This window comes from Haliotis rubra, unplaced genomic scaffold, assembly GCF_003918875.1.
Source record: "Haliotis rubra isolate DU_JTF1 unplaced genomic scaffold, ASM391887v1 Scf67, whole genome shotgun sequence".
NCBI lineage: Eukaryota > Metazoa > Mollusca > Gastropoda > Lepetellida > Haliotidae > Haliotis > Haliotis rubra.
Window position 1 is genome coordinate 2,124,256 of NW_025767379.1, and position 23,858 is coordinate 2,148,113.

At 39.8% G+C, this 23,858-nt stretch overlaps 1 protein-coding gene and 1 long non-coding RNA gene across 4 annotated transcripts; one reads left to right on the top strand and one right to left on the bottom strand.

Moving 5' to 3' along the window:
* The first annotated feature begins 14 nt into the window (after positions 1-14).
* Positions 15-4,121, top strand: LOC124257666. Its single transcript, XR_006893323.1, has 2 exons — positions 15-2,204; positions 2,248-4,121. It is a non-coding gene; the product is annotated as an uncharacterized LOC124257666 (long non-coding RNA).
* A 3,713-nt stretch (positions 4,122-7,834) lies between these two features.
* Positions 7,835-17,080, bottom strand: LOC124257653. Of its 3 annotated transcripts, none has more exons than XM_046691763.1 (7): positions 16,984-17,080; positions 16,010-16,148; positions 14,811-15,079; positions 12,121-12,271; positions 11,312-11,550; positions 9,681-9,828; positions 7,835-8,750 (listed from the first exon to the last, which is right to left on the bottom strand). In XM_046691763.1, the coding sequence occupies exons 2-7, from the start codon at positions 16,092-16,094 to the stop codon at positions 8,581-8,583; spliced, it is 1,062 nt and encodes a 353-aa protein (XP_046547719.1). In that variant the 5' UTR covers positions 16,095-16,148; positions 16,984-17,080; the 3' UTR covers positions 7,835-8,580. The 3 variants fall into 3 exon arrangements, with proteins under 3 accessions (XP_046547719.1, XP_046547721.1, XP_046547720.1); XM_046691765.1 differs by having other exon boundaries at positions 16,010-16,142; positions 16,984-17,076; XM_046691764.1 differs by lacking the exon at positions 16,984-17,080 and adding an exon at positions 16,850-16,953.
* Positions 17,081-23,858: the final 6,778 nt, after the last annotated feature.

Below are 23,858 nucleotides of genomic sequence, written 5' to 3' on the forward strand. Positions count from 1 at the left end.
CTTGCCCTGAGTACTATTTATTGAGGATATCAAACAGTTACGGTTCATGCTGTAGATATTTGTTGATTCCTATTAGACGTGAGAATGGTATTATGGTCCCAACATGACTAGTCAATGATCCGGTATGCCAAGTGTGTTTTATATTGTCACGTTATTTCATGCACCTGGACCTGATCTCATTAGATATTGTTAATCCTTTCTCAAATATCTCAATACTTTTTTTATTGTATATTCCCAAAATAATTTCTATCAGCAAGGCCTAATAAGGTCCCAGTTTTTGTTTTAATTTTATTTTCAAATTTTTATTTTTGTTTCTTATGTTCCAAACTCCCAAGTGTATTTTAAGATATCATAGATGTAACTGACTGATTGATTGTTTTATTGTTATATTTTAGGTATAGATTAATTGCAGAGAGACATTTTTAGATATTTGATACTTGAGATTCTGACTTTTCAAAATAGATCACTCAAAAGATGTAAACATTGGTTAAAGAACATCCAATTTTTTAAAATGATACTATGGTTTATCTGTTATATCATGAGAGATTTACTATAGTGATCCAACAAAAAATAGATGGTCCCTAACTTTTCAGTAGTATTTATAAATGTATAAGATCTATTTTTACACTGTATTTAGTTGAAAATACCATTTACAATTTTTTAAAATATATAACCCTCTCTCCCCTTAATTGTTGCAAGAGCTGTTACCGGTAAATACAGAGATTAGGGTTTCATTGCTCATATTTCAGTCACAGGTTTGTCTGGTTCAAACTTGATTTACTCTGATTTAGCCGGTGCTAAACAACATACACTCGCTTGCTCCATAACTTTGAGTTAACAGCTTTCACTGTGTGTCATGGTTCACTATTTGCAGTTACTGTGTTGTCAGCCAATCAGAAACATGCACTATGTGACTGTGGCGACACATATGATACACGTTGTACCATATACCCTTTACTGCTGTGATATGCAAGTGCAATTGATTTGACCAACCCTGCTTCCTGCCTTTCCACTGCTAGCAAGTATATTATCCAATCAGTTGTGTTCTACATGTGTTTGAAGCTAACTGGCTTGCCAAAGGTATGCAAGAAACAGCCTCGATTATCCAGCGTATAATGTCTACTTCCTGTTATGATAAATACCCCTAACCCGATCAAATGTCTACTTCCTGTTATGATAAATACCCCCGACCCGATCATATGATAGCTTTGTTGAGGAAGTGACATCACTATTTGATCTCATGATATACGTATTTCACACATGGACCGTTTAATAAGTAACTTATCTGTTTCTCACACTCATGTGAATAATTTGATTGGATGGCTATTTTTAGCTATGCATATTTTAAATGGGCTACGGTAGTGGACAGGTCAAGAGTATTTATCTCAATAGTGTGGAGATATTTTTGTGCTGGATTATCACTGATACGAGTGAAGACGTCACCTGGGTTTATCATTATGTTATTGTGGACAATATGTATGTTGTGAGTCTCTTTCAAAGAGATGTAAAGTGTGTTTCGTGATGGCTTCATGAATATAGTAATAATGTTTGTTGATCATTTTGTGTTTCTCAAACATTTGAGGGAGGAAAGACTGAATATAATTTCAAGTTTCACCAAGGCAGGTAATTTTGATTATTGGTTTATGTCAGAAGAAAACGGAATGCCCCAGAATGGTGGTTGAGCAAGAGATCTGTTGAAAGGATCATGTGGATCAGACAAAGATGTTTCAAGAGTTATGTTGACTGACCAACAGATCTGTTATAAGTTTTACCCTATTTGCCTTATTAGGTGCCCTCACCCAAATACACCCTCTAACCTTTCCACCTGTCTTCAAGTAGTCTTTATAAACATCTGTTTACTACCTGGCCATTGTTGTTTGGGATGTTTGTGTCTTCAACATGGAATATTTCATAAATAGATTATACGTGAGATTTATGGTAAATTACATTTATTTAAAAAGGGCTTGGTAATGTTTATTTGTGAAGCCAACAACTACAGTTATGTTTTCTGTTTTGGTTATGTAAATTGTTTCAGATATGTCAATATTTTGTTCACTTCACCAATGCATAATAATTCTCGCATAAAGGTAAGATTTATGTCAGTCCATGAGTCTCTGAATACTAAAAACCATATGTGTTTAAATTCCCAAATGGGATTACTTGATAGAACTGGCCCCCTAGGCTATAATAATGTGAGGAGCAAAGTTTGATCAGTTGATCATGCTTGCAGAGTAGGTTGAAAACCAGTCATCGAGCCGGACAGTTTTGATCAGTGCTCATGAGGTCAGTCACAGGAATGGCTGGTCCAGATTATTTAGTCTAGTGTTATATAGCTGTAATATTGCCGTGTATGGCTTTAAACAACAAACATCTCCCCTATTAACAAGTAACAAACCACTAGTACAGTGTATGTGGAAAGTGAAAACATTGTGGTCCATCCTAGAGATGGTCATCATGGGGACTCCATTCTATGGTTTCCACCAATCACCAACTGAAATGTGACCTTGTTGAGGGCTGGGGGACCAGTAATACTGACTGATTCACTAAGGGTTAATACATAATCAGGGTTCTTGGGCCACAATGTGTTGTCCAGACTTACAGGTGCTGATTGTCACGATATGGCTGAAATACTGCCGATGTTACTAAAATCTTAACTCACTCACTACAAGTGCTGCTGTTTATGTAGACGTTCTAAACATAATCAAGAAAGATTGTCTCAGGGACCAACCATTTCAAATTCTGATAGACACAGGTGGAATCTAAAGGATATTTAATATCTGAATATATGTTACACAAACTACTTCAAAATGATAATTCGACCATTTTACAATGTGGATGTCCTGGAGAAGCATTAGTTGATGACACAAGACTGTTTCAGATGCAAATTATGTAGAATGTCTGAAACCAGTGACAGAAAACCATTAATGACAACAATCCAAACTACATGTGTAGTTAAATTGTCAGTCATTAGTACCATCAGTGTATTTTGTTTTCTAAACCAAAGTTCAGGGTGATGGAGAGTGTTACATTCAGAGTTGAATGGATATTTTCAAGCAGTGCCGGTCTAAGATGGAGGCTACAAGATTTATGATTTTTTAAATGCCAGGAAGTCCCGAGTTGTATTGGTTATGAACCTGTTTTTTTTTGTACAGTTTCTTTTATGTATTTGATTTTATGCCTGTGTTTTGACTTTGTGTTGTGATGTTTTTAGGCTTTTAGTTTTGTTAGAGTATTTTTGATATGAACAAAACCAACTGTTGAGCTATTTTTGGGAGTAGTTGTGTTTCTATAATATTTTAATGTTAGTTCTTGAGGCAGCTGATTTTTATATTAATGCGAAATTAATCAGAATACAGAACTGTAGTAATTACTTCATTAATTACATTTGCCCTTAATTGAAGAATGCCTGTTTGGATTAAGACTGGTATCAAGTTTAATCATAAGTTGCCATAGTAACAATTTATTTTTGACCATGTTTCACATATACAGATCAAACCCTGACCTGAGTATAAGACACTTTGTTTACACGACTTCTGTGAGATCTCTGTGTGCTTTATGTCCCATACAACATAAAATCAATCAGGTACTTTAGACGAAACTATAAAATGCATTCACTACCGGTTTCCTAGACGCTAAAAGTGTGAATAGTATAAAAGAATCAAACTCTGAAAGCACAACTGTTTGCTACTGCCAGGTGCGGTCGTCACCATGTGCTTGAACACCACACACAACAGGTGAAACTACAAGGACAAGACAAGCTTAACAAACACTGCTTTCTTGGCAACATATTCAGATAAGTTTTCGCAAAGAAGAAAAACATGATCATAAATGTCTGGTATTTTGTTGACGTGAGTCAAGGATGAAAGATGTCTTAAGGAAGGGGCAAATAAGAATAAAATTTTTTATGACATTCAAAAAATTACTTTGGAGGTATATTTTCCCTCATATTTTGTTTAAAGGTGTATGTGAAGGGATGGATTGAACAATCAGTTCATTACACATATTGGTACTCAAGTTCGACTTGTCAAAGATCATCAACATTGTTGGGTCTTTTAGACTAATGCTTAGTCTCTGAATATATATGTATAATTTTGATTGTAACAAACAAACCCATTTAAATTGAAAAAGAGTCCCAGGGAGACCAGAGATTCAGACCTGAACTGGGGAAATCTAGCCTAATTTAGGGCTTTAGCATTGCGGGGAGGGCTTGGCTGTAATATGAAAGTAATATGGTTCAGGAACTGTGAGACAGATTATTGGGTCTTTCTTTCTGATAATAAACTAAAAAACAATGTACTTTGCCATACTTTGTATGTCATGTAATCAATAAGCAACATATTTGGAGGTTTGGTTTTTTTTCAGGACAGAGGGTTATCCCAGCTAACCTTCCCCCTCCCACCCTAAGTGTCGCCCTACCTCTTAACCCTTATAGCCCTATATCTCCCTATTACAATATATCAGACCCAAGGTCTCCAAACATTCATGTTTATATTATAAGGTCGTTTGACTTTATTTATCCATGCTTCTGATGTGAAGTACTATGACATCATCTGCTTGTCAGTGCTCAACTTGGTGTTCATGTACTTGAAGATGTTGGTCTTCACAAGAAGAAATACAAACTCCTAAAATGTTGGATGTTACGAGCAGAACTGTTCTCCAAGATGTCTGCCGTTACAAGAAGACACAATCTCATGTGATGCTACTAGTATGACTGATCCTAGAATAGTGTGTGTTTTATCAACATTGTATTATACGTGTCTATGTCTTCAGGTGTGTGAGAATGACAGGGGAAGAAATAGTCAATGTTCTGTTATTCTTACCCCGGTAACCATGGTAACCAGATGCTGGTAACTGTTACTTGAAACAATGATAAAGTCAGAAAGAAAGATTGTGTTTTTGTTGTTTCTGAAGATGGAAGGATGATCATGAAGATGAAATGTTAATGTTGCTTTGGCAGACAAATAGATCTCAGTTCAGAGGCAAGGATCCCTTGTGTCGGGCGACTCCATGGATCTGGTTGGTGGTCTTCGTGACTTGGTAGATTGTCATACTTACACTGGGATCATTGGTCACAGTCACTGGTTTGTCTCATTTAGACTTGATTATTTACAGTTCACTTTCAAATACAGTCAAACCTGTCGAACTCGTCGGGACCAAGGGAAAAGTTCGACTGATCCAAGTGTTTGACACATCAGTCAGCATAGCCATGACCAAGGACCGACACGACCAAAGTGCAACATCATTTTTCTACTGTAGGCTATACATACGAACAATACGTCTTGGCAATAAACGTTTACTGCAGTGCAGATCATTAAATTAAAAATATATAAAAATCGAAATTATTTCAATCACTTTATTCATCATGACAAATAAATATGCCACAAAATGATAAGAATACATTTAATTTAACAAATTCATCAGCGATCCCATTTAGTTGACCGCTCTATTACAACAGCATGCACCATTGTTTGTTTAGAGAGTTCCTGTCAAATCTGTGATCAGTGTGTCACTGGTAACAAGTTAACTAAGGTTAACTGTGTCCATAATAAATCAATTGGCAAGTGTGATGGCAATGTGTGTATAGATGTGTAGTTAAACATGCCACTTGATTGTTGAATCAGTTAATCCTCAACTTTGATCTTTTCGTAGCACGTTTTATGAGCATGACTTTTGATTGCGCAAATGAAGTTCTCAGTTGCAAGAACCAACTTGGACAGTTCGAGACAAAAGGGTAAATTTGTACTTATTAGGGCTTTTGGGGACCCTAAAATGAGTTCGACAGAACTGGGAATTTGAAATCTGGTTTCAGACATTAGGTTAAAAATAATGATAAATATCAGGTTCGATACATTATTATCGATGGATGGAGGCAATGTGAAGGGAAGTAACTAAGTTATTGTGTTGGCACAAGTGGAGCCAAAACAGCAAATACAGAAACTAAAGCACTTCACTCCCAATGCGGGAAACATGCTCAGAGTTACTTAAGCTGGTTCCCGGCTCCCTTTGCGCACGCTAACTTGGTTGACAAATGTCATCGTATCCCAGTTGTGTAGATTGATGCTCATGCTGTTGATCACTGGATTGTCTGACTTGATTATTTACAGACCGCGGACATATAGCTGGAATATTTCTGAGTGAAGCGTAAAACAACAAACCAAACCAAACATATGGGAAAAATCAAATTTATTGCATTAACTGTTGTCATGGTGACAACATCACAGACAAATTGGTACCATTGGAACATATCAAGATTTTCTCCAGAACAACTTGTAGATCAATCTGAAAGTGAACATTGTAAGAACCCTCATATATTGTTCTGAAATGAGTATCACAGTCTATATATGTGCATGTTTATTACACATTTCGTCCAGAAAACAATACAGAAGGGGTATTTGATTGTCAAGTGAGAATCTATGTGGTTTCATTCCTACCTGAACTACGCTCATGATCCAACTTGTCATAATGGCCATCCTTTACCAAGATCCTACGTGCCCAGGGTGCATATTACAGCAATGATGGTGTATGTGAACATTTAACATTAAGGCCACAATTGTTAAGGCCTCATAGTCTCTGTTTTCACAACATTCGAGTCCTACAATCTCATTACCAGCATTCATTATATTCCTGTGCGTGAAGATCTGAGAAGTTTGACCACACAGTCTACATGGGTGTATGAAATATTGAGCCAATCAGATGTCAGCTTTCTTAAGCAGTTTGGTTTTGTTTCATTCAGAAGTTTCAATTTAGACTAAGGAACATCCACACTGGCCATAGGAATAGCCTCGATGGTAGACTGCAGGAGCAGGTGGCATGGCGATCTGATCTGATAGCATAAAATATCCACACCACCAAAACAGACAGGCATATATTATTACACAATGCCATTTTAGAAAGTGGTCAAATGAAACATATGTTATATTTGGGATTACACTTTCTTAGTAAAGCACAGATCCTAGTACTTTTGTTGTGTGGATTCCCATCCTGGATTCGAACCCACACCCTCCGAGTCAGGCACCAAATCGCCAGCAGACAAAGTCAGACGCCTAGACCGCTGAGCCACCACAACTTCCAATCTGTACTTTACTAAGAAAGTGTAATCCCAAATATAACATATCAGGCATATATTGTTTTCATTCAGAATCATCTAGTTGAGTTATTGTTTGAGATTCAGAAATCAGATCAGAATGGTGCGCTCATTTAAAGAGACTTCAGAAGCTTTGATGCTGGTTGGCTGATTAGAGAGTTTACCAGAAATGACCTGTGATGAGTCCTCAAATCTTCACAATGACAGGAGCATACCGGTGTAAAAGATCTCTGTACTAACTCCTTAACAACAAGACCACAACATTGTAAAGATCAAAGTAAGTAAAGTAGAAAACTTCTAAATGTCCAAATATACAATAATACAATGTATATATATAATAATATATGTATACATTTCATAAATATAAATACTGATGGAAAAACTATGAAGAAGAACAAGTGCACCTTGCAATGTATATTTGTTAGCTAGGACAATAACCATCATTCTCATAGCAGTCAATTCACCTGATACTGCTATATCACTGCCTGAGAGTGTGAAGCCCATTTCTGGTGTCCCCTGCCGAGATATTGCTGGAATATTGCTAAAAACAAAACTCATTCACTGTACTATGACCATACCATACACAGAAGTACTTTTTTTTGCATCAGTATATGTAATACAAATTATTAAGTAAGGCCAGACCAATTTTATTTCTTGTTTTACGGATCCGCCGGTCATATTTTTTCAAGAATAAGAAAAATTAAAAAAATAATTTTCCCCGCTCAAAAAATAAAATCCTTATGTTTTTATTGGCCAAAAATGTAAATTTCTCATACTTCTGTCATGATAAAACAGGCTTCTCGAGAGGTAATATGTCGGTTAATGTACACATGAGCAGAAATGTGAGTAGTACATAATCACAGGCTGTACATGTGTGGACAGGTTTCATAAATATAATGTAAATGCAAATGTATAAGAATATTGGCATATATTATGAGCAGGGCATAATGTAAACAACCAACAATAAAACTATCAAAGTACATGTATATAACAATGATAAAAGTTTCAAAATCTTGAAGCAATTGGTACAAATAATATCTGCAGACTGATATGGTGACAAAAGTCATCCAGGCCACAGGGCCTTGTAGTGCTAAAAACTGCCATCAAGGTATATACTGTCACTAACAGGGTTTTCATACCTTGGTGTGGCTTCAAACTAAACTCACTCACTCACTCACTCACTTTATACCTTGATGTCAGTTTTTAGCACTACAAGCCCTGTGGTCCAGTCAATATTTCACTCTTGTAATCTGTTTCACATACAAATTTTACAGTTATTGACATCCACTGACCATGCTGATCTAGCATATATTGTCATTCAATACACTAAATGTCTACGCATTGTTGACATTCAATCCACACATTAATCTAACCAATCAACATTGTTCTGGCCTCTGCTGAGTTCTAATCCTTGAAATGACGCAGCTTATTATCGATGCACCTGGGGAGCAAGGTCATGGTCACGCCATTGCTAGTCATCACAGGTGACGTCATATCTATTCGTCATCATCAAAACTAGGGAGTGACGGCATGGACCAAGACCTCGTACCTCCCCCGCCCCCCTTACACTTACCATACCTGCACATGATGATGATACCTACGAGGACAAGGACTATAATGACACCTAAAACAATCAACGCGATGTTTCCTGCGGTCAGACCTGAACCTGAAACAAACAATGGAAGAATAAATACACTGGGATTCCACACTGTGAGACAAACTTGAGAACATGTTCAAGTTTTGTGACTTATCACCATGTGTGTGCATGTATAACTACAGTTTGAACAATGTTTCTGTATGACTTGTGGAAAGCCTGATGGTTTTGTATGTTGGTGGTGAAACCAAACCAAGAAACAACCCCAGGCACAAGTGCTACATGGTCAGAATAGGCTGAAAGACACTTACTTGTCCAGGATCAGTATCAGTCAGGGTCGGGCAAGCGTCAGGATCAGTCAGGGTCGGGCAAGAGTCAGGTTCAGTCATGTTCAGGGCAAGAGTCAGGATCAGTCAGGGTCGAGGCAAGAGTCAGGATCAGTCAGGGTCGGGCAAGAGTCAGAATCAGTCAGGTTTAGGGCAAGAGTCAGGATCAGTCAGGTTCAGGGCAAGAGTCAGGATCAGTCAGGTTCAGGGCAAGAGTCAGGTTCAGTCAGGTTCAGGGCAAGAGTCAGGATCAGTCAGGTTCAAGCCAAGAGTCAGGATCAGTCAGGTTCAGGGCAAGAGTCAGGATCAGTCAGGGTCGAGCAAGAGTCAGGATCAGTCAGGTTCAGGGCAAGAGTCAGGATCAGTCAGGGTCAGGCAGGAGTCAGGATCAGTCAGGGTCGGGCAAGAGTCAGAATCAGTCAGGTTTAGGGCAAGAGTCAGGATCAGTCAGGTTCAGGGCAAGAGTCAGGATCAGTCAGGTTCAGGGCAAGAGTCAGGATCAGTCAGGGTCGAGCAAGAGTCAGGATCAGTCAGGGTCAGGGCAACAGTCAGGATCGGTCAGGGTCAGGATCAGTCAGGGTCTATATCAGTCAGGTTCAGCTCTGCATGTGCATTCCTATATAAGATAATGATCTTCCCATCAAGTTGTGCATGCTCCTGGTGACTGTGAACTTACCACCTTCACTGAGGTCATGATTGTCCCATATCTTGAGGTGGAAGTCATACTTTTTAGTGTCCACTGAGCCTGTTCGGATAGCCTTGAAGGATATCTCCTCTCCATCAGTACAGAAATCTTTTGGAGATGCCTCAGAACATTTCACACTCTACAACAGATACACATCCGACTCAGTCCCTTCCCTGGGCATTCATACCTATATCATCTGTGGACATGTGTACCAATATCATCTGTCCCTGGGACATACATATCTATATCATCTGTCCCTGGGACATACATATCTATATCATCTGTCCCTGGGACAAACACACCTATATCATCCGTCCCTGGGACATACATACCTATATCATCCGTCCCTGGGACATACATACCTATATCATCCGTCCCTGGGACATTCATACCTATATCATCTGTCCCTGGGACATTCATACCTATATCATCTGTCCCTGGGACATACATACCTATATCATCTGTCCCTGGGACATTCATATCTATATCATCTGTCCCTGGGACATATATACCTATATCAACTGTCCTTGGGACATTCATACCTATATCATCTGTCCCTGGGACATACATATCTATATCATCTGTCCCTGGGACATATATACCTATATCAACTGTCCCTGGGACATACATACCTATATCATCCGTCCCTGGGACATTCATACCTATATCATCTGTCCCTGGGACATTCATACCTATATCATCTGTCCCTGGGACGTACATACCTATATCATCCGTCCCTGGGACATACATACCTATATCATCTGTCCCTGGGACATTCATACCTATATCATCTGTCCCTGGGGCATTCATACCTATATCATCTGTCCCTGGGACATTCATATCTATATCATCTGTCCCTGGGACATTCATATCTATATCATCCGTCCCTGGGACATTCATATCTATATCATCCGTCCCTGGGACATTCATACCTATATCATCTGTCCCTGGGACATTCATACCTTTATCATCTGTCCCTGGGACATTCATACCTATATCATCTGTCCCTGGGACATTCATACCTATATCATCTGTCCCTGGGACATTCATACCTATATCATCTGTCCCTGGGACATATATACCTATATCAACTGTCCTTGGGACATTCATACCTATATCATCTGTCCCTGGGACATACATATCTATATCATCTGTCCCTGGGACATATATACCTATATCAACTGTCCCTGGGACATTCATACCTATATCATCTGTCCCTGGGACATGCATACCTATATCATCTGTCCCTGGGACATATATACCTATATCATCTGTCCCTGGGACATACATATCTATATCATCTGTCCCTGGGACATACATACCTATATCAACTGTCCCTGGGACATACATATCTATATCATCTGTCCCTGGGACATACATACCTATATCAACTGTCCCTGGGACATACATACCTATATCATCTGTCCCTGGGACATACATACCTATATCAACTGTCCCTGGGACATACATATCTATATCATCTGTCCCTGGGACATACATATCTTTATATCACAGCATCATTAATTGATGCCAGTCGACCAAAAAGGGTGGTCAAACATGCCACAACATAAGCTCTGTTGACCTTGAGTAAACTGCCCTAAGACCAGCACCCAATGCATTACCTTTATGAGATCCCCTCCATCAGGAGACCCATGGTACATAAACAGTTCGAATGATGAGCATGAGTTCTCCCTGGGCCACTCCTCAAACGTCACACAGATCTCGGCCTTTGTGCTGTCGTCCACGTCACGATATCCGAATGTTTTAACACAGCTGGTGGCATCATCGGTATCGAGTAGCTTCACATGCAGCCGGCTGTTCTTCAGGTAGTGCTTGGTGCCACAATTATTAAACATGAAGACTGCAAAAGTATGTTTCCACAATTATTCTTCTGAAAGCTGCAAATGTTTATGAGAGAGAGAGAGAGAGGGCACACACACGTGTACGCTATTAAACTACTGCAATAATCTTTAAAAATACTTAACCTCATCTATTCCAGTAACCCTGTATTTCGTTACAGAGAGAGAGAGAGAGAGGGAGGGAGAGAGAGAGAGAGAGAGGAGAGGGGAGGGAGAGAGGAGAGAGAGAGAGGAGAGAGAGAGAGAGAGAGAGAGAGAGAGAGAGAGAGAGAGAGAGAGAGAGAGAGAGAGAGAGAGAGAGAGAGAAAGGGAGAGAGAGAGGGAGAGGGAGTGGGAGAGGGAGACAAAGAGGGAGAGAGAGAGGAGCAGCCATCATGGCTACAAGCTGATTACAAAGATATAATCATGTTATGATGTTAATGTTCATGGCTGTTTGATTAAGCATGAATCTACAGAAACAACAGAATGTCCAAGACAAGACCAAATCATTATGAGTACCAGATATTTCTGACATGTTTCCATGTAAAATACTTCAAGCAAACATGTTGACAACAATGAGAACAATGCTGTACCAAATCTGTTCTGACTGGTAATTCTGGAGACATCCATGAGGAAGTTAACATCCTGTATACTGGCATCTGGCTGGGTGGTCTCAAGAACGATCTTCACATTCGTAGCCTCCCTCGAACACCACTCAGTTGTGTCTGTGTTACAGTCTAGGATCTAGAACACATACATTGTTACAGTCCAGGATCTAGAACACATACATTGTTACAGTCTAGGATCTAGAACACATACATTGTTACAGTCCAGGATCTAGAACACATACATTGTTACAGTCTAGGATCTAGAACACATACATTGTTACAGTCTAGGATCTAGAACACATACATTAAACAAATCCAGAAGACAGGAAATGGTTTCATCAAAGTTTTTGCTACAGCAGTTACAAGGGTTGCATAACTTATGACACTGAGTATACATTCTATCCATACCTACAATCTGGCGCTTCGTCTGTATTGACAATGGTAGCACAACTTGTGACACTGAGTATACATGCTATCCATACCTACAATCTGGCGCTTCGTCTGTATTGACAATAGTTGCACAACTTGTGACACTGAGTATACATTCTATCCATACCTACAATCTGGCTCTTAGTCTGTATTGACAATGGTTGCACAACTTGTCACACTGAGTATACATTCTATCCATACCTACAATCACGCACTTCGTCTGTACTGACAATGGTTGCACAATTTGTGACACTGAGTATACATTCTATCCATACCTACAATCTGGCGCTTAGTCTGTATTGACAATGGTTGCACAATTGTCACACTGAGTATACATTCTATCCATACCTACAATCGACTCTGGCTTCTCTGTAGTGACAATGGTTGCACAACTTGTCATTCTATCCATACCTACAATCTGGCACTTAGTCTGTACCATACCTGACAATGGTTTGCACAACACTGAGTATACATTCTATCCATACCTACAATCTGGCTTAGTCCTGTAGTGACAATGGTTGCACAACTTATGACACTGAGTATACATTCTATCCATACCTACAATCTGGCACATTGTCTGTACTGACAATGGTTGCACAACTTGTGACACTGAGTATACATTCTATCCATGGTTGCCTACAATCTCTGCTTGTAGTCTGTACTGACAATGGTTGCACAATTTTATGACACTGTGAATACATTCTATCCATACCTGACTTTGTATACAATGGTTGCACAAATCCATACACTGAGTATACATTCTATCCATACTTACCCTGTCTGCAGTGTAGTCTGTACTGACAATGGTTGCACAATTTGTGACACTGAGTATACATTCTATCCATACCTACAATCTGGCACTTCGTCTGTAGTGACAATGGTTGCACAACTTGTGACACTGAGTATACATTCTATCCATACCTACACACAATGGTTGCACAACTTGTGACACTGAGTATACATTCTATCCATACCTACAATCTGTCTGCGGCTGTAGTGACAATGGTTGCACAACTTGTGACACTGAGTATACATTCTATCCATACCTACAATCTGGCACTTCTGGCACTTAGTCTGTAGTGACAATGGTTGCACAACTTGTGACACTGAGTATACATTCTATCCATACCTACAATCTGGCGCTTCGTCTGTACTGACAATGGTTGCACAACTTGTGACACTGAGTATACATTCTATCCATACCTACAATCTGGCGCTTAGTCTGTAGTGACAATGGTTGCACAACTTGTGACACTGAGTATACATTCTATCCATACCTACAATCTGGCGCTTCGTCTGTAGTGACAATGGTTGCACAACTTGTGACACTGAGTATACATTCTATCCATACCTACAATCTGGCGCTTCAGTCTGTATTGACAATGGTTGCACAACTTGTGACACTGAGTATACATTCTATCCATACCTACAATCTGGCACTTAGTCTGTACTGACAATGGTTGCACAACTTGTGACACTGAGTATACATTCTATCCATACCTACAATCTGGCGCTTCGTCTGTAGTGACAATGGTTGCACAACTTGTGACACTGAGTATACATCCATACCTATCCATGGTTACACTGAGTATACATTCATCCATACCTACAATCACGCACTTCGTCTGTACTGACAATGGTTGCACAATTTGTGACACTGAGTATACATTCTATCCATACCTACAATCTGGCGCTTAGTCTGTAGTGACAATGGTTGCACAACTTGTGACACTGAGTATACATTCTATCCATACCTACAATCTGACAATGGTTGCACAACTTGTGTAACTGAGCATACTTCTATCCATACCTACTGAGCATACATTCTATCCATGGTTGCACAATGTGACAATGGTTGCACAACTTTGGACACTGAGTATACATTCTATCCATACCTACAATCTGGCACTTCGTCTGTACTGACAATGGTTGCACAACTTGTGACACTGAGTATACATTCTATCCATACCTACAATCTGGCGCTTCGTCTGTACTGACAATGGTTGCACAACTTGGTTGCACAACTTGTGACACTGAGTATACATTCTATCCATACCTACAATCTGGCAATGGTTCTGTACACTGACAATGGTTGCACAACTTTGTGACACTGAGTATACATTCTATCCATACCTACAATCTGGCTTGAGTATACATTCTATCCATACCTACAATCTGGCGCTTCGTCTGTAGTGACAATGGTTGCACAATTTGTGACACTGAGTATACATTCTATCCATACTTACCCTGTCTGCAGTGTAGTCTGTTGTGACAGGGACATACGTCAGAGAGGTATCGAAGGTGTAATACTTAAGACGCAGCGAACAACGGTGGAAGTGGACAATATGTTCGTTGATACAGACGACCTGAGAGCCTGATATGAAAGCTTGGAAACATGGGAAGTAACCGGTCAGATTCTTGTCAGGCTTGCTGCGGTCAAGATACTCCACGTGGAACACGTCCTCATCGTTCAGGTGCACCTTGTAGCTGCAGGATTCCTTCGAGTCCATGTACACTAGGAGGAAACAAGGCATCCTGTGTAATACAGGGTATAATATCCCCATTCCAGGATATTAACTACTCTGGGCTTATCCACTAACAAATAGGGTGAAACGGTACGCTGTTACCACGGTACAGTACCCATTGTGGTACAAGGCCTACGGTTTGGTCCGTTTCGGTTCACTACATGAGAACTTACTTTCGGGAAAATAGTGGCCGTCTAGCAAAGAAATGCATAGATTTTGACAAAGTGATTTGATTTCTAGACATTTTAGGGACCGTTCATTATGATGATTTTAAGGGTTAGAGGTGGGGGTGTTTGTTTTCACCCATTTTGTTCTGGGGAGCTAGGGTGGGTCATCAATTTTGTACACACGCACTACTAAGGGGGGGGGGTAAAAAAATTATGCTTAGAAATTATGGGAAGGGAAGGGGGGTTCATTGATTTTGTACATGACATGCAGGGGGTGTGTTCACTTATTTTGTACATAAATTTTTTCTCCATAAAAATCATCATCACCTCACCCCCTAGCTATAAATTATGAACGGTCCCTTAGAAAAGGTTTAAAAAGGTTACTAAAATGATGGTACGAAAACTGAATATACTGAATTTTTAGATTGCATTTAGAAGATAAAGCTACTCTGTATTCAATTTTGCGGTCTTTTATCGTTGATTTAAGAATGCTGAATGTAATTAAAAACCGAACAACAGGTTTGTGAAAAAGGCTCACACATTCTACGCCCTTTATTGTAACTTAGGCAGGAATCCAAGTTGTTTCATATACTAAGGGCAACATGATACATGGTACATGATACATGATACAAGTAAGGAGTCACCAGAAACAGCTACTAACCACTACACAGACAGCAACCATCACATTTCTCTACTTCAAGGCCACAAATTAATAGTTAATGTCTTCCTACAGAAACAAGACACGTAACACACCAGTAGTTGTCTTTCCCTGAACGCTGCCCGACTGCAGAACCACTACACAGACAGCAAACATCCACAGATTCCCGCTACCAGCCATCTTGTACTGTTGTACAAGTACATCAACATGTGCCACTGTGTGTCAGACCTGAAACTAAAGCATGAAACTCGTGGACATCGATAAGTAAAATCGTAACACAAGATACTTGCCTCCCAGATGATCCTATCCTGCAAATACTACTCTCAGCCCCTGAGCTTTGCTACTTAGAATTCTGTTCATCTTGATCAGTGAGTGAATACGGTTTAGTAATGCCCTAGCAAAGTTCCATCAACAGTTGTGGTTAAAGCGTTCGCTCGTCACGCTGAAGACCTGGGTTCGATCCCTACATAGGTAAAATGTGTAAATAAATAATTAAATAAATAAATTCAACAAAGGTAGAAAAGGCACCAGTTAAATACATGGATGTGGATAGGGGTTGGGGGTGTATACATTATGTTTAGATGATATGTTGAAGTGTTTATGAGTTCTTCTCTGGGAACGAAACGTGCATGTTAGATGGAATGATGTGGCTGTTTATTTCCACGTGAAAACATGTTCAGCTGGGGGATAATAACAAACCAACACACATTGTTTACATTTAATACGGTATCTGTCCTGCCTCCTCTGCATTCCCGTCATAGTTGCACCCGATCTGCATCAATGTTGATTTCGAGATACTGACACTTGACACAAAAAGATAATGACGTTTAGAATGTAAATACTACCCACAGGTTACATACAGTAATAGGTTTCTCAAGTTCTATACAAGGGCAAAGTTTCAAGATTCACATAGTTTCAGTGGAACGTCCACACACCTGTACACAGAAGCAGCCTCAGCGATCGAACCGTAAAACTGTTGAATAAGGAAAGGTGTTTATGGCCTTCGCGTGGACAACTATTTTGGAAAGGCGTTGGTTAGATATAGTTCTGAAACAGTCAACTGGCCTACCTTTCTATCCTCGGCTCTGTTCCTCCTCGCCCACATTCGGGGTGATCAAGTTTGTTATTGACGGTTCAGCTGGCAGTCACACAAGACTGGTCTTTGCGCTGTGGGTACACTTGCACTCTATTAGTAGACGGGACCGACCAAGAGGCTATTTTTAACCTGTGTGGGGGTTGGGGTCAGGGTGGGAGAGCGCTCAAGCTGGACGAACATTGTTCAAGATAACTTTGATGCAAGACATTTACACAATATCATGTGTAAACATCGCAAACAAATGCACAATCATTACTTTTCCGAAAAAATGTGTTTAAAAAAATATGAAAATATTGTTTTCATTTCATTGCCGTGTTCACACCTACACCCTTTACAAACTGTTGAACACTGTACATGTACTGTACTTCCACACTAAATGTGAATATTATAGTGCTACATAACTGAGGTAAACTTTATAACAAAAGTGTTTAAAAATACTAGAACTGAACACCTACCAATTAAGCCAAAAATATATATGTTTCGAACAATTGTTTAAGACGGCCAGAAATGTATGTACCTGGAGTGCTATTGGGTCTCCCTGGGGCTCCTTTTCAATTTAAATGAGTATTAAGAGCGCCTTAAGCGAACTTCAGATGACAAGTATTTATTACTATATCCCCAAACACTTGCCCACATGTCTGAAAGGAATCTCCCTATTACCTTGAGCCGTTAGGGAAATACTTAGTCTGTCTTACAGTCCCTGAACCACATTTTTGCCCCTGATGCCTAGCCCTCCCTCAATGCTAAAGCCCTAAATGAAGCAAGTCTAGATTTCCCCAGGTTCAGGCACTAGGGCTCCTTTTCAATTTAAATGGGTTTATTTGTTACTATCACAATTATGGATATTCAGGGACTAAGCGCTAGTCTGGGGAAACACACTGATGTTTTAACAAGTAATGAGGGGATGCCTATTTCCTTATTATCAGTAACTAACCTAACTAACAGGATTCGGGGTCTATTTAGAGGATATTTAGGGCTCAGTAGTGTGGTACCTGGGTTGCTCACCATAATGAAGTCAACATTTCAAGAGAATGATGGCAGTGGAAATAATATTACGTCATCCTATATCATCCTGTCACACAACGACAAACAATGTTAGGGACCGTTCATAATTTATAGCTTTGGGGGTGGTGGGGTGGGTGTTTAGAGGGGGGAGATGACGATTTTGAGGAGGGGTGACCCATTTTGTTCTGGGGAGGTAGGGGGTTCATCAATTTGTACAGATGTACTTGGGGGCATCAATTTTGTACATTATAAATATTTAAATAATATGCTTACAAATATGGGAAGGGGGGGGTGATTGATTTTGTACATGACATGCGGTGGGGAGGGTCACTTAATTTGCACATAAATTTTAGGGGGGGGGACTCACATTGTACATGCTTCTCCCAAAAAATCATTATCACCACCCCCTAGCCATAAATTATGAACGGTCCCTTATTTGAACAGAATGTTACATGAACAGAAACACATTCAGAAGAAATTATTGTTTTGTTGGCTGAGGTCGGCTGTCGCCGGCGAGGGCGGGCCAGGCAGCATTCCACATGTACGTTGTTTTAGATCAACCTTCTGTTAGGAAATATATCTTATTTAAGTTATGACTGTAAACTTACAGGAATATCCCCAGGGTAAGTTCAATGTAGGTAAGGCATTATAAGTGACCACACTATACCTGTGATTTATGAACCCGTGAAGATCTGGGTCAGAATTAGTCTTCAGCAACCCACGCTTGTCGTAAGAGGTGAATAACGGGATCAGGTGGTCAGGCTGGCTGACTTGGGTGACATATATCATCGTATCCCAATTGTGCAGATCGATTGCCATGCTGTTGATCACTGGAATGTTTGGTCCAGACGTGATTATTTACAGACCACCACCACACTGGAATATTGCTGAGTGTGGAGTTAGAAAAACCCAAACATACAAACCTTGATTTTATTTATGTTTCACATACGAAACACTCTCCATCTGTGAGCCAATGACCCCTTACGCAATTCTACCAAGCCGGGCTGACGTAAAGGGTGACCCGAGTGCAGAAACACAGTGCTGAGAGTTTCAGCTTCACGTCGGCATGTACATGCTCAGTCCATTGTGAGGTAATGGCCAGTTACGCAATATACCAACTTAAGTGATTGAGTCATGTAACTGAGGCTCAATCATCTATGGTTACAACCAATAAACCACTGAACCTTGAATGTTCTGAAAGGTACAGAAATCTTTAATAGGCGGTGCAGTAGATTAGTGGTTAAAAAATTCGCTCGTTACGCCAACGATCGGGTTCAATTGCCCGGTACAATGTATGAAGCCCATACCTGTTGCCACTGACGTGATAATGCCAAAAGCGGCGTAAAGCCCAACTCACTCACTCTTAATCTCTATAGTTTTGTAACTAAAGGAAGGCCTGCACGAGTTATGTGTGTATATATATATCATAAATATAAAGTTAAGCGCCAGCCTATTTCAAACTAAGATGTGAAGCTGTGGAAATGTTAGGCTAAAATAATTGGGAAGACCAGTCCATGTTTAGAGAAGGTTCATCTGGTAACTGATTTAGTGATATCATAATCATCATTTGTATTTACAATTAAAGGACATATACGTGACATCAAATTTCATGAAAAGTGCTTTGCTACATGTTTATTTAGGGTTCTTTTTAGAACTTTTATTTTAGGCAAGTTTATGTCATGCACAGTTACTTTTCTCCGTTAGTATGTATGGCTATTGGCGTGAGACAGATCTCTACCAGACAGACTTAGGTATAAGGAGATCTCTACCAGACAGACTTAGGTATAAGGAGATCTCTACCAGACAGATTTAGGGGTAAGGAGATCTCTACCAGACAGATTTAGGTAGGAGATCTCTACCAGACAGATTTAGGGGTATAAGGAGATCTCTACCAGACAGATTTAGGTATAAGGAGATCTCTACCAGACAGACTTTAGGTATAAGGAGATCTCTACCAGACAGATTTAGGTATAAGGAGATCTCTACCAGACAGATTTAGGTATAAGGAGATCTCTACCAGACAGATTTAGGGGTAAGGAGATCTGTAACAGACTTAGAGAGATCTCAGACCAGAGATCTCTACCAGACAGACTTAGGTATAAGGAGATCTCCACCAGACAGATTTAGGTATAGATCTCTACCAGACAGATTTAGGTATAAAGGATCTCTACCAGACAGATTTAGGGGGGTAAGGAGATCTGTACCAGACAGATTTAGGTATAAGGAGATCTCTACCAGACAGACAGATTTAGGTATAGGAGATCTGTACCAGACAGATATAAGGAGATCTCTACCAGACAGATTTAGGTATAAGGAGATCTCTACCAGACAGATTTAGGTATAAGGAGATCTCTACCAGACAGATTTAGGGTATAAGGAGATCTCTACCAGACAGGACTATAAGGAGATCTCTACCAGACAGATTTAGGGGGTAAGGAGATCTCTAGACAGATTTACAGATTTAGGATTTAGGTATAAGGAGATCTACCAGACAGATTTAGGGTAAGGAGATCAGATTTAGGTATAAGGAGATCTCTAGGAGGGGATAAGGAGATCTCTACCAGACAGATTTAGGTATAAGGAGATCTCTACCAGACAGACTTAGGTATAAGGAGATCTCTACCAGACAGATTTAGGTATAAGGAGATCTGTACCAGACAGATTTAGGTATAAGGAGATCTGTACCAGACAGATTTAGGTATAAGGAGATCTCTACCAGACAGATTTAGGTATAAGGAGATCTGTACCAGACAGATTTAGGGGTAAGGAGATCTCACCCAGACAGATTTAGGGGTTATAAGGAGATCTCTACCAGACAGATTTAGGTATAAGGAGATCTCTACCAGACAGATTTAGGTATAAGGAGATCTGTACCAGACAGATTTAGGTATAAGGAGATCTCTGTATACCAGACAGATTTAGGTATAAGGAGATCTGGAGATCTAGGTATAAGGAGATCCAGACCAGAGATTTAGGTATAAGGAGATCTGTACCAGACAGATTTAGGTATAAGGAGATCTGTACCAGACAGATTTAGGGTAAGGAGATCTCACCAGACAGAGGGGTAAGGAGATCTACCAGACAGATTTAGGTATAAGGAGATCTCTACCAGACAGATTTAGGTATAAGGAGATCTGTACCAGACAGATTTAGGTATAAGGAGATCTCTACCAGACAGATTTAGGTATAAGGAGATCTACCAGACAGATCAGAGATTTATAAGGAGATAAGGAGATCTACCAGACAGATTTAGGTCTCACCAGACAGGTATAAGGAGATCTGTACCAGGTACAGATTTAGATTTAGGTATAAGGAGATCTGTACCAGACAGATTTAGGTATAAGGAGATCTGTACCAGACAGATTTAGGTATAAGGAGATCTGTACCAGACAGATTTAGGTATAAGGAGATCTGTACCAGACAGATTTAGGTATAAGGAGATCTGTACCAGACAGATTTAGGTATTTTTAGGTATAAGGAGATCTGTACCAGACAGATTTAGGGGTAAGGAGATCTGTACCAGACAGATTTAGGGGTAAGGAGATCTCTACCAGACAGATTTAGGTATAAGGAGATCTGTACCAGACAGATTTAGGTATAAGGAGATCTGTACCAGACAGATTTAGGTATAAGGAGATCTCTACCAGACAGATTTAGGTATAAGGAGATCTGTACCAGACAGATTTAGGTATAAGGTACCAGACAGATCTGGTACCAGACAGATTTAGGTATAAGGAGATCTGTACCAGACAGATTTAGGTATAAGGAGATCTGTACCAGACAGATTTAGGTATAAGGAGATCTGTACCAGACAGATTTAGGTACCAGACAGATTTAGGTATAAGGAGATCTCTACCAGACAGATTTAGGTATAAGAGATCTGTACCAGACAGATTTAGGTATAAGGAGATCTCTACCAGACAGATTTAGGGTATAAGGAGATCTCTACCAGACAGATTTAGGGTAGGTATAAGGAGATCTGTACCAGACAGATTTAGGTATAAGGAGATCTCTACCAGACAGATTTAGGGTAAGGAATTTAGGTATAAGGAGATCTATATAAGGAGATCTACCAGACAGATTTAGGTATAAGGAGATCTGTACCAGACAGATTTAGGTATAAGGAGATCTGTACCAGACAGATTTAGGTATAAGGAGATCTGTACCAGACAGATTTAGGTATAAGGAGATCTCTACCAGACAGATTTAGGGTCTCTACCAGACAGACTTAGGTATAAGGAGATCTGTACCAGACAGATTTAGGTATAAGGAGATCTGTACCAGACAGATTTAGGTATAAGGAGATCTGTACCAGACAGATTTAGGTATAAGGGAGATCTCTACCAGACAGATTTAGGTATATGATCTGTACCAGACAGATTTAGGTATAAGGAGATCTCTACCAGACAGATTTAGGGTAAGGAGATCTCTACCAGACAGATTTAGGGGTATAAGGAGATCTCTACCAGACAGATCTTTTAGGTATAAGGAGATCTGTACCAGACAGATTTAGGTATAAGGAGATCTGTACCAGACAGATTTAGGTATAAGGAGATCTGTACCAGACAGATTTAGGTATAAGGAGATCTGTACCAGACAGATTTAGGTATAAGGAGATCTGTACCAGACAGATTTAGGTATAAGGAGATCTCTACCAGGTTTAGGTAAGGAGATCTGTACCAGACAGATTTAGGTATAAGGAGATCTGTACCAGACAGATTTAGGTATAAGGAGATCTGTACCAGACAGATTTAGGTAAGGAGATCTGTACCAGACAGATTTAGGTATAAGGAGATCTGTACCAGACAGATTTAGGTATAAGGAGATCTGTACCAGACAGATTTAGGTATAAGGAGATCTGTACCAGACAGATTTAGGTATAAGGAGATCTGTACCAGACAGATTTAGGTATAGTAGAGATCTGTACCAGACAGATTTAGGTACAGAGATCTCTACCAGACAGATTTAGGTATAATAAGGAGATCTGTACCAGACAGATTTAGGTATAAGTATAAGGAGATCTGTACCAGACAGATTTAGGTATAAGGAGATCTGTACCAGACAGATTTAGGTATAAGGAGATCTGTACCAGACAGATTTAGGTATAAGGAGATCTCTACCAGACAGATTTAGGTATAAGGAGATCTGTACCAGACAGATTTATGTATAAGGAGATCTGTACCATACAGATTTAGGTATAAGGAGATCTGTACCATACAGATTTAGGTATAAGGAGATCTGTACCATACAGATTTAGGTATAAGGAGATCTCTACCAGACAGATTTAGGTATAAGGAGATCTGTACCAGACAGATTTAGGTATAAAGAGATCTGTACCAGACAGATTTAGGTATAAGGAGATCTCTACCAGACAGATTTAGGGGTAAGGAGATCTCTACCAGACAGACTTAGGTATAAGGAGATCTGTACCAGACAGATTTAGGTATAAGGAAATCTGTACCAGACAGATTTAGGTATAAGGAGATCTGTACCAGGCAGATTTAGGTATAAGGAGATCTGTACCAGACAGATTTAGGTATAAGGAGATCTGTACCAGACAGATTTAGGTATAAGGAAATCTGTACCAGACAGATTTAGGTATAAGGAGATCTGTACCAGGCAGATTTAGGTATAAGGAGATCTGTACCAGACAGATTTAGGTATAAGGAGATCTGTACCAGACAGATTTAGGTATAAGGAAATCTGTACCAGACTGATTTAGGTATAAGGAGATCTGTACTAGGCATGGTTGGTTGCCATACACTGGTTGCAGTCCTGTGTGGGCAGGCTCATTGATTTGGTCCATGGCGTTAAACCTCGTGTTTCGTTACTCACAATATGGC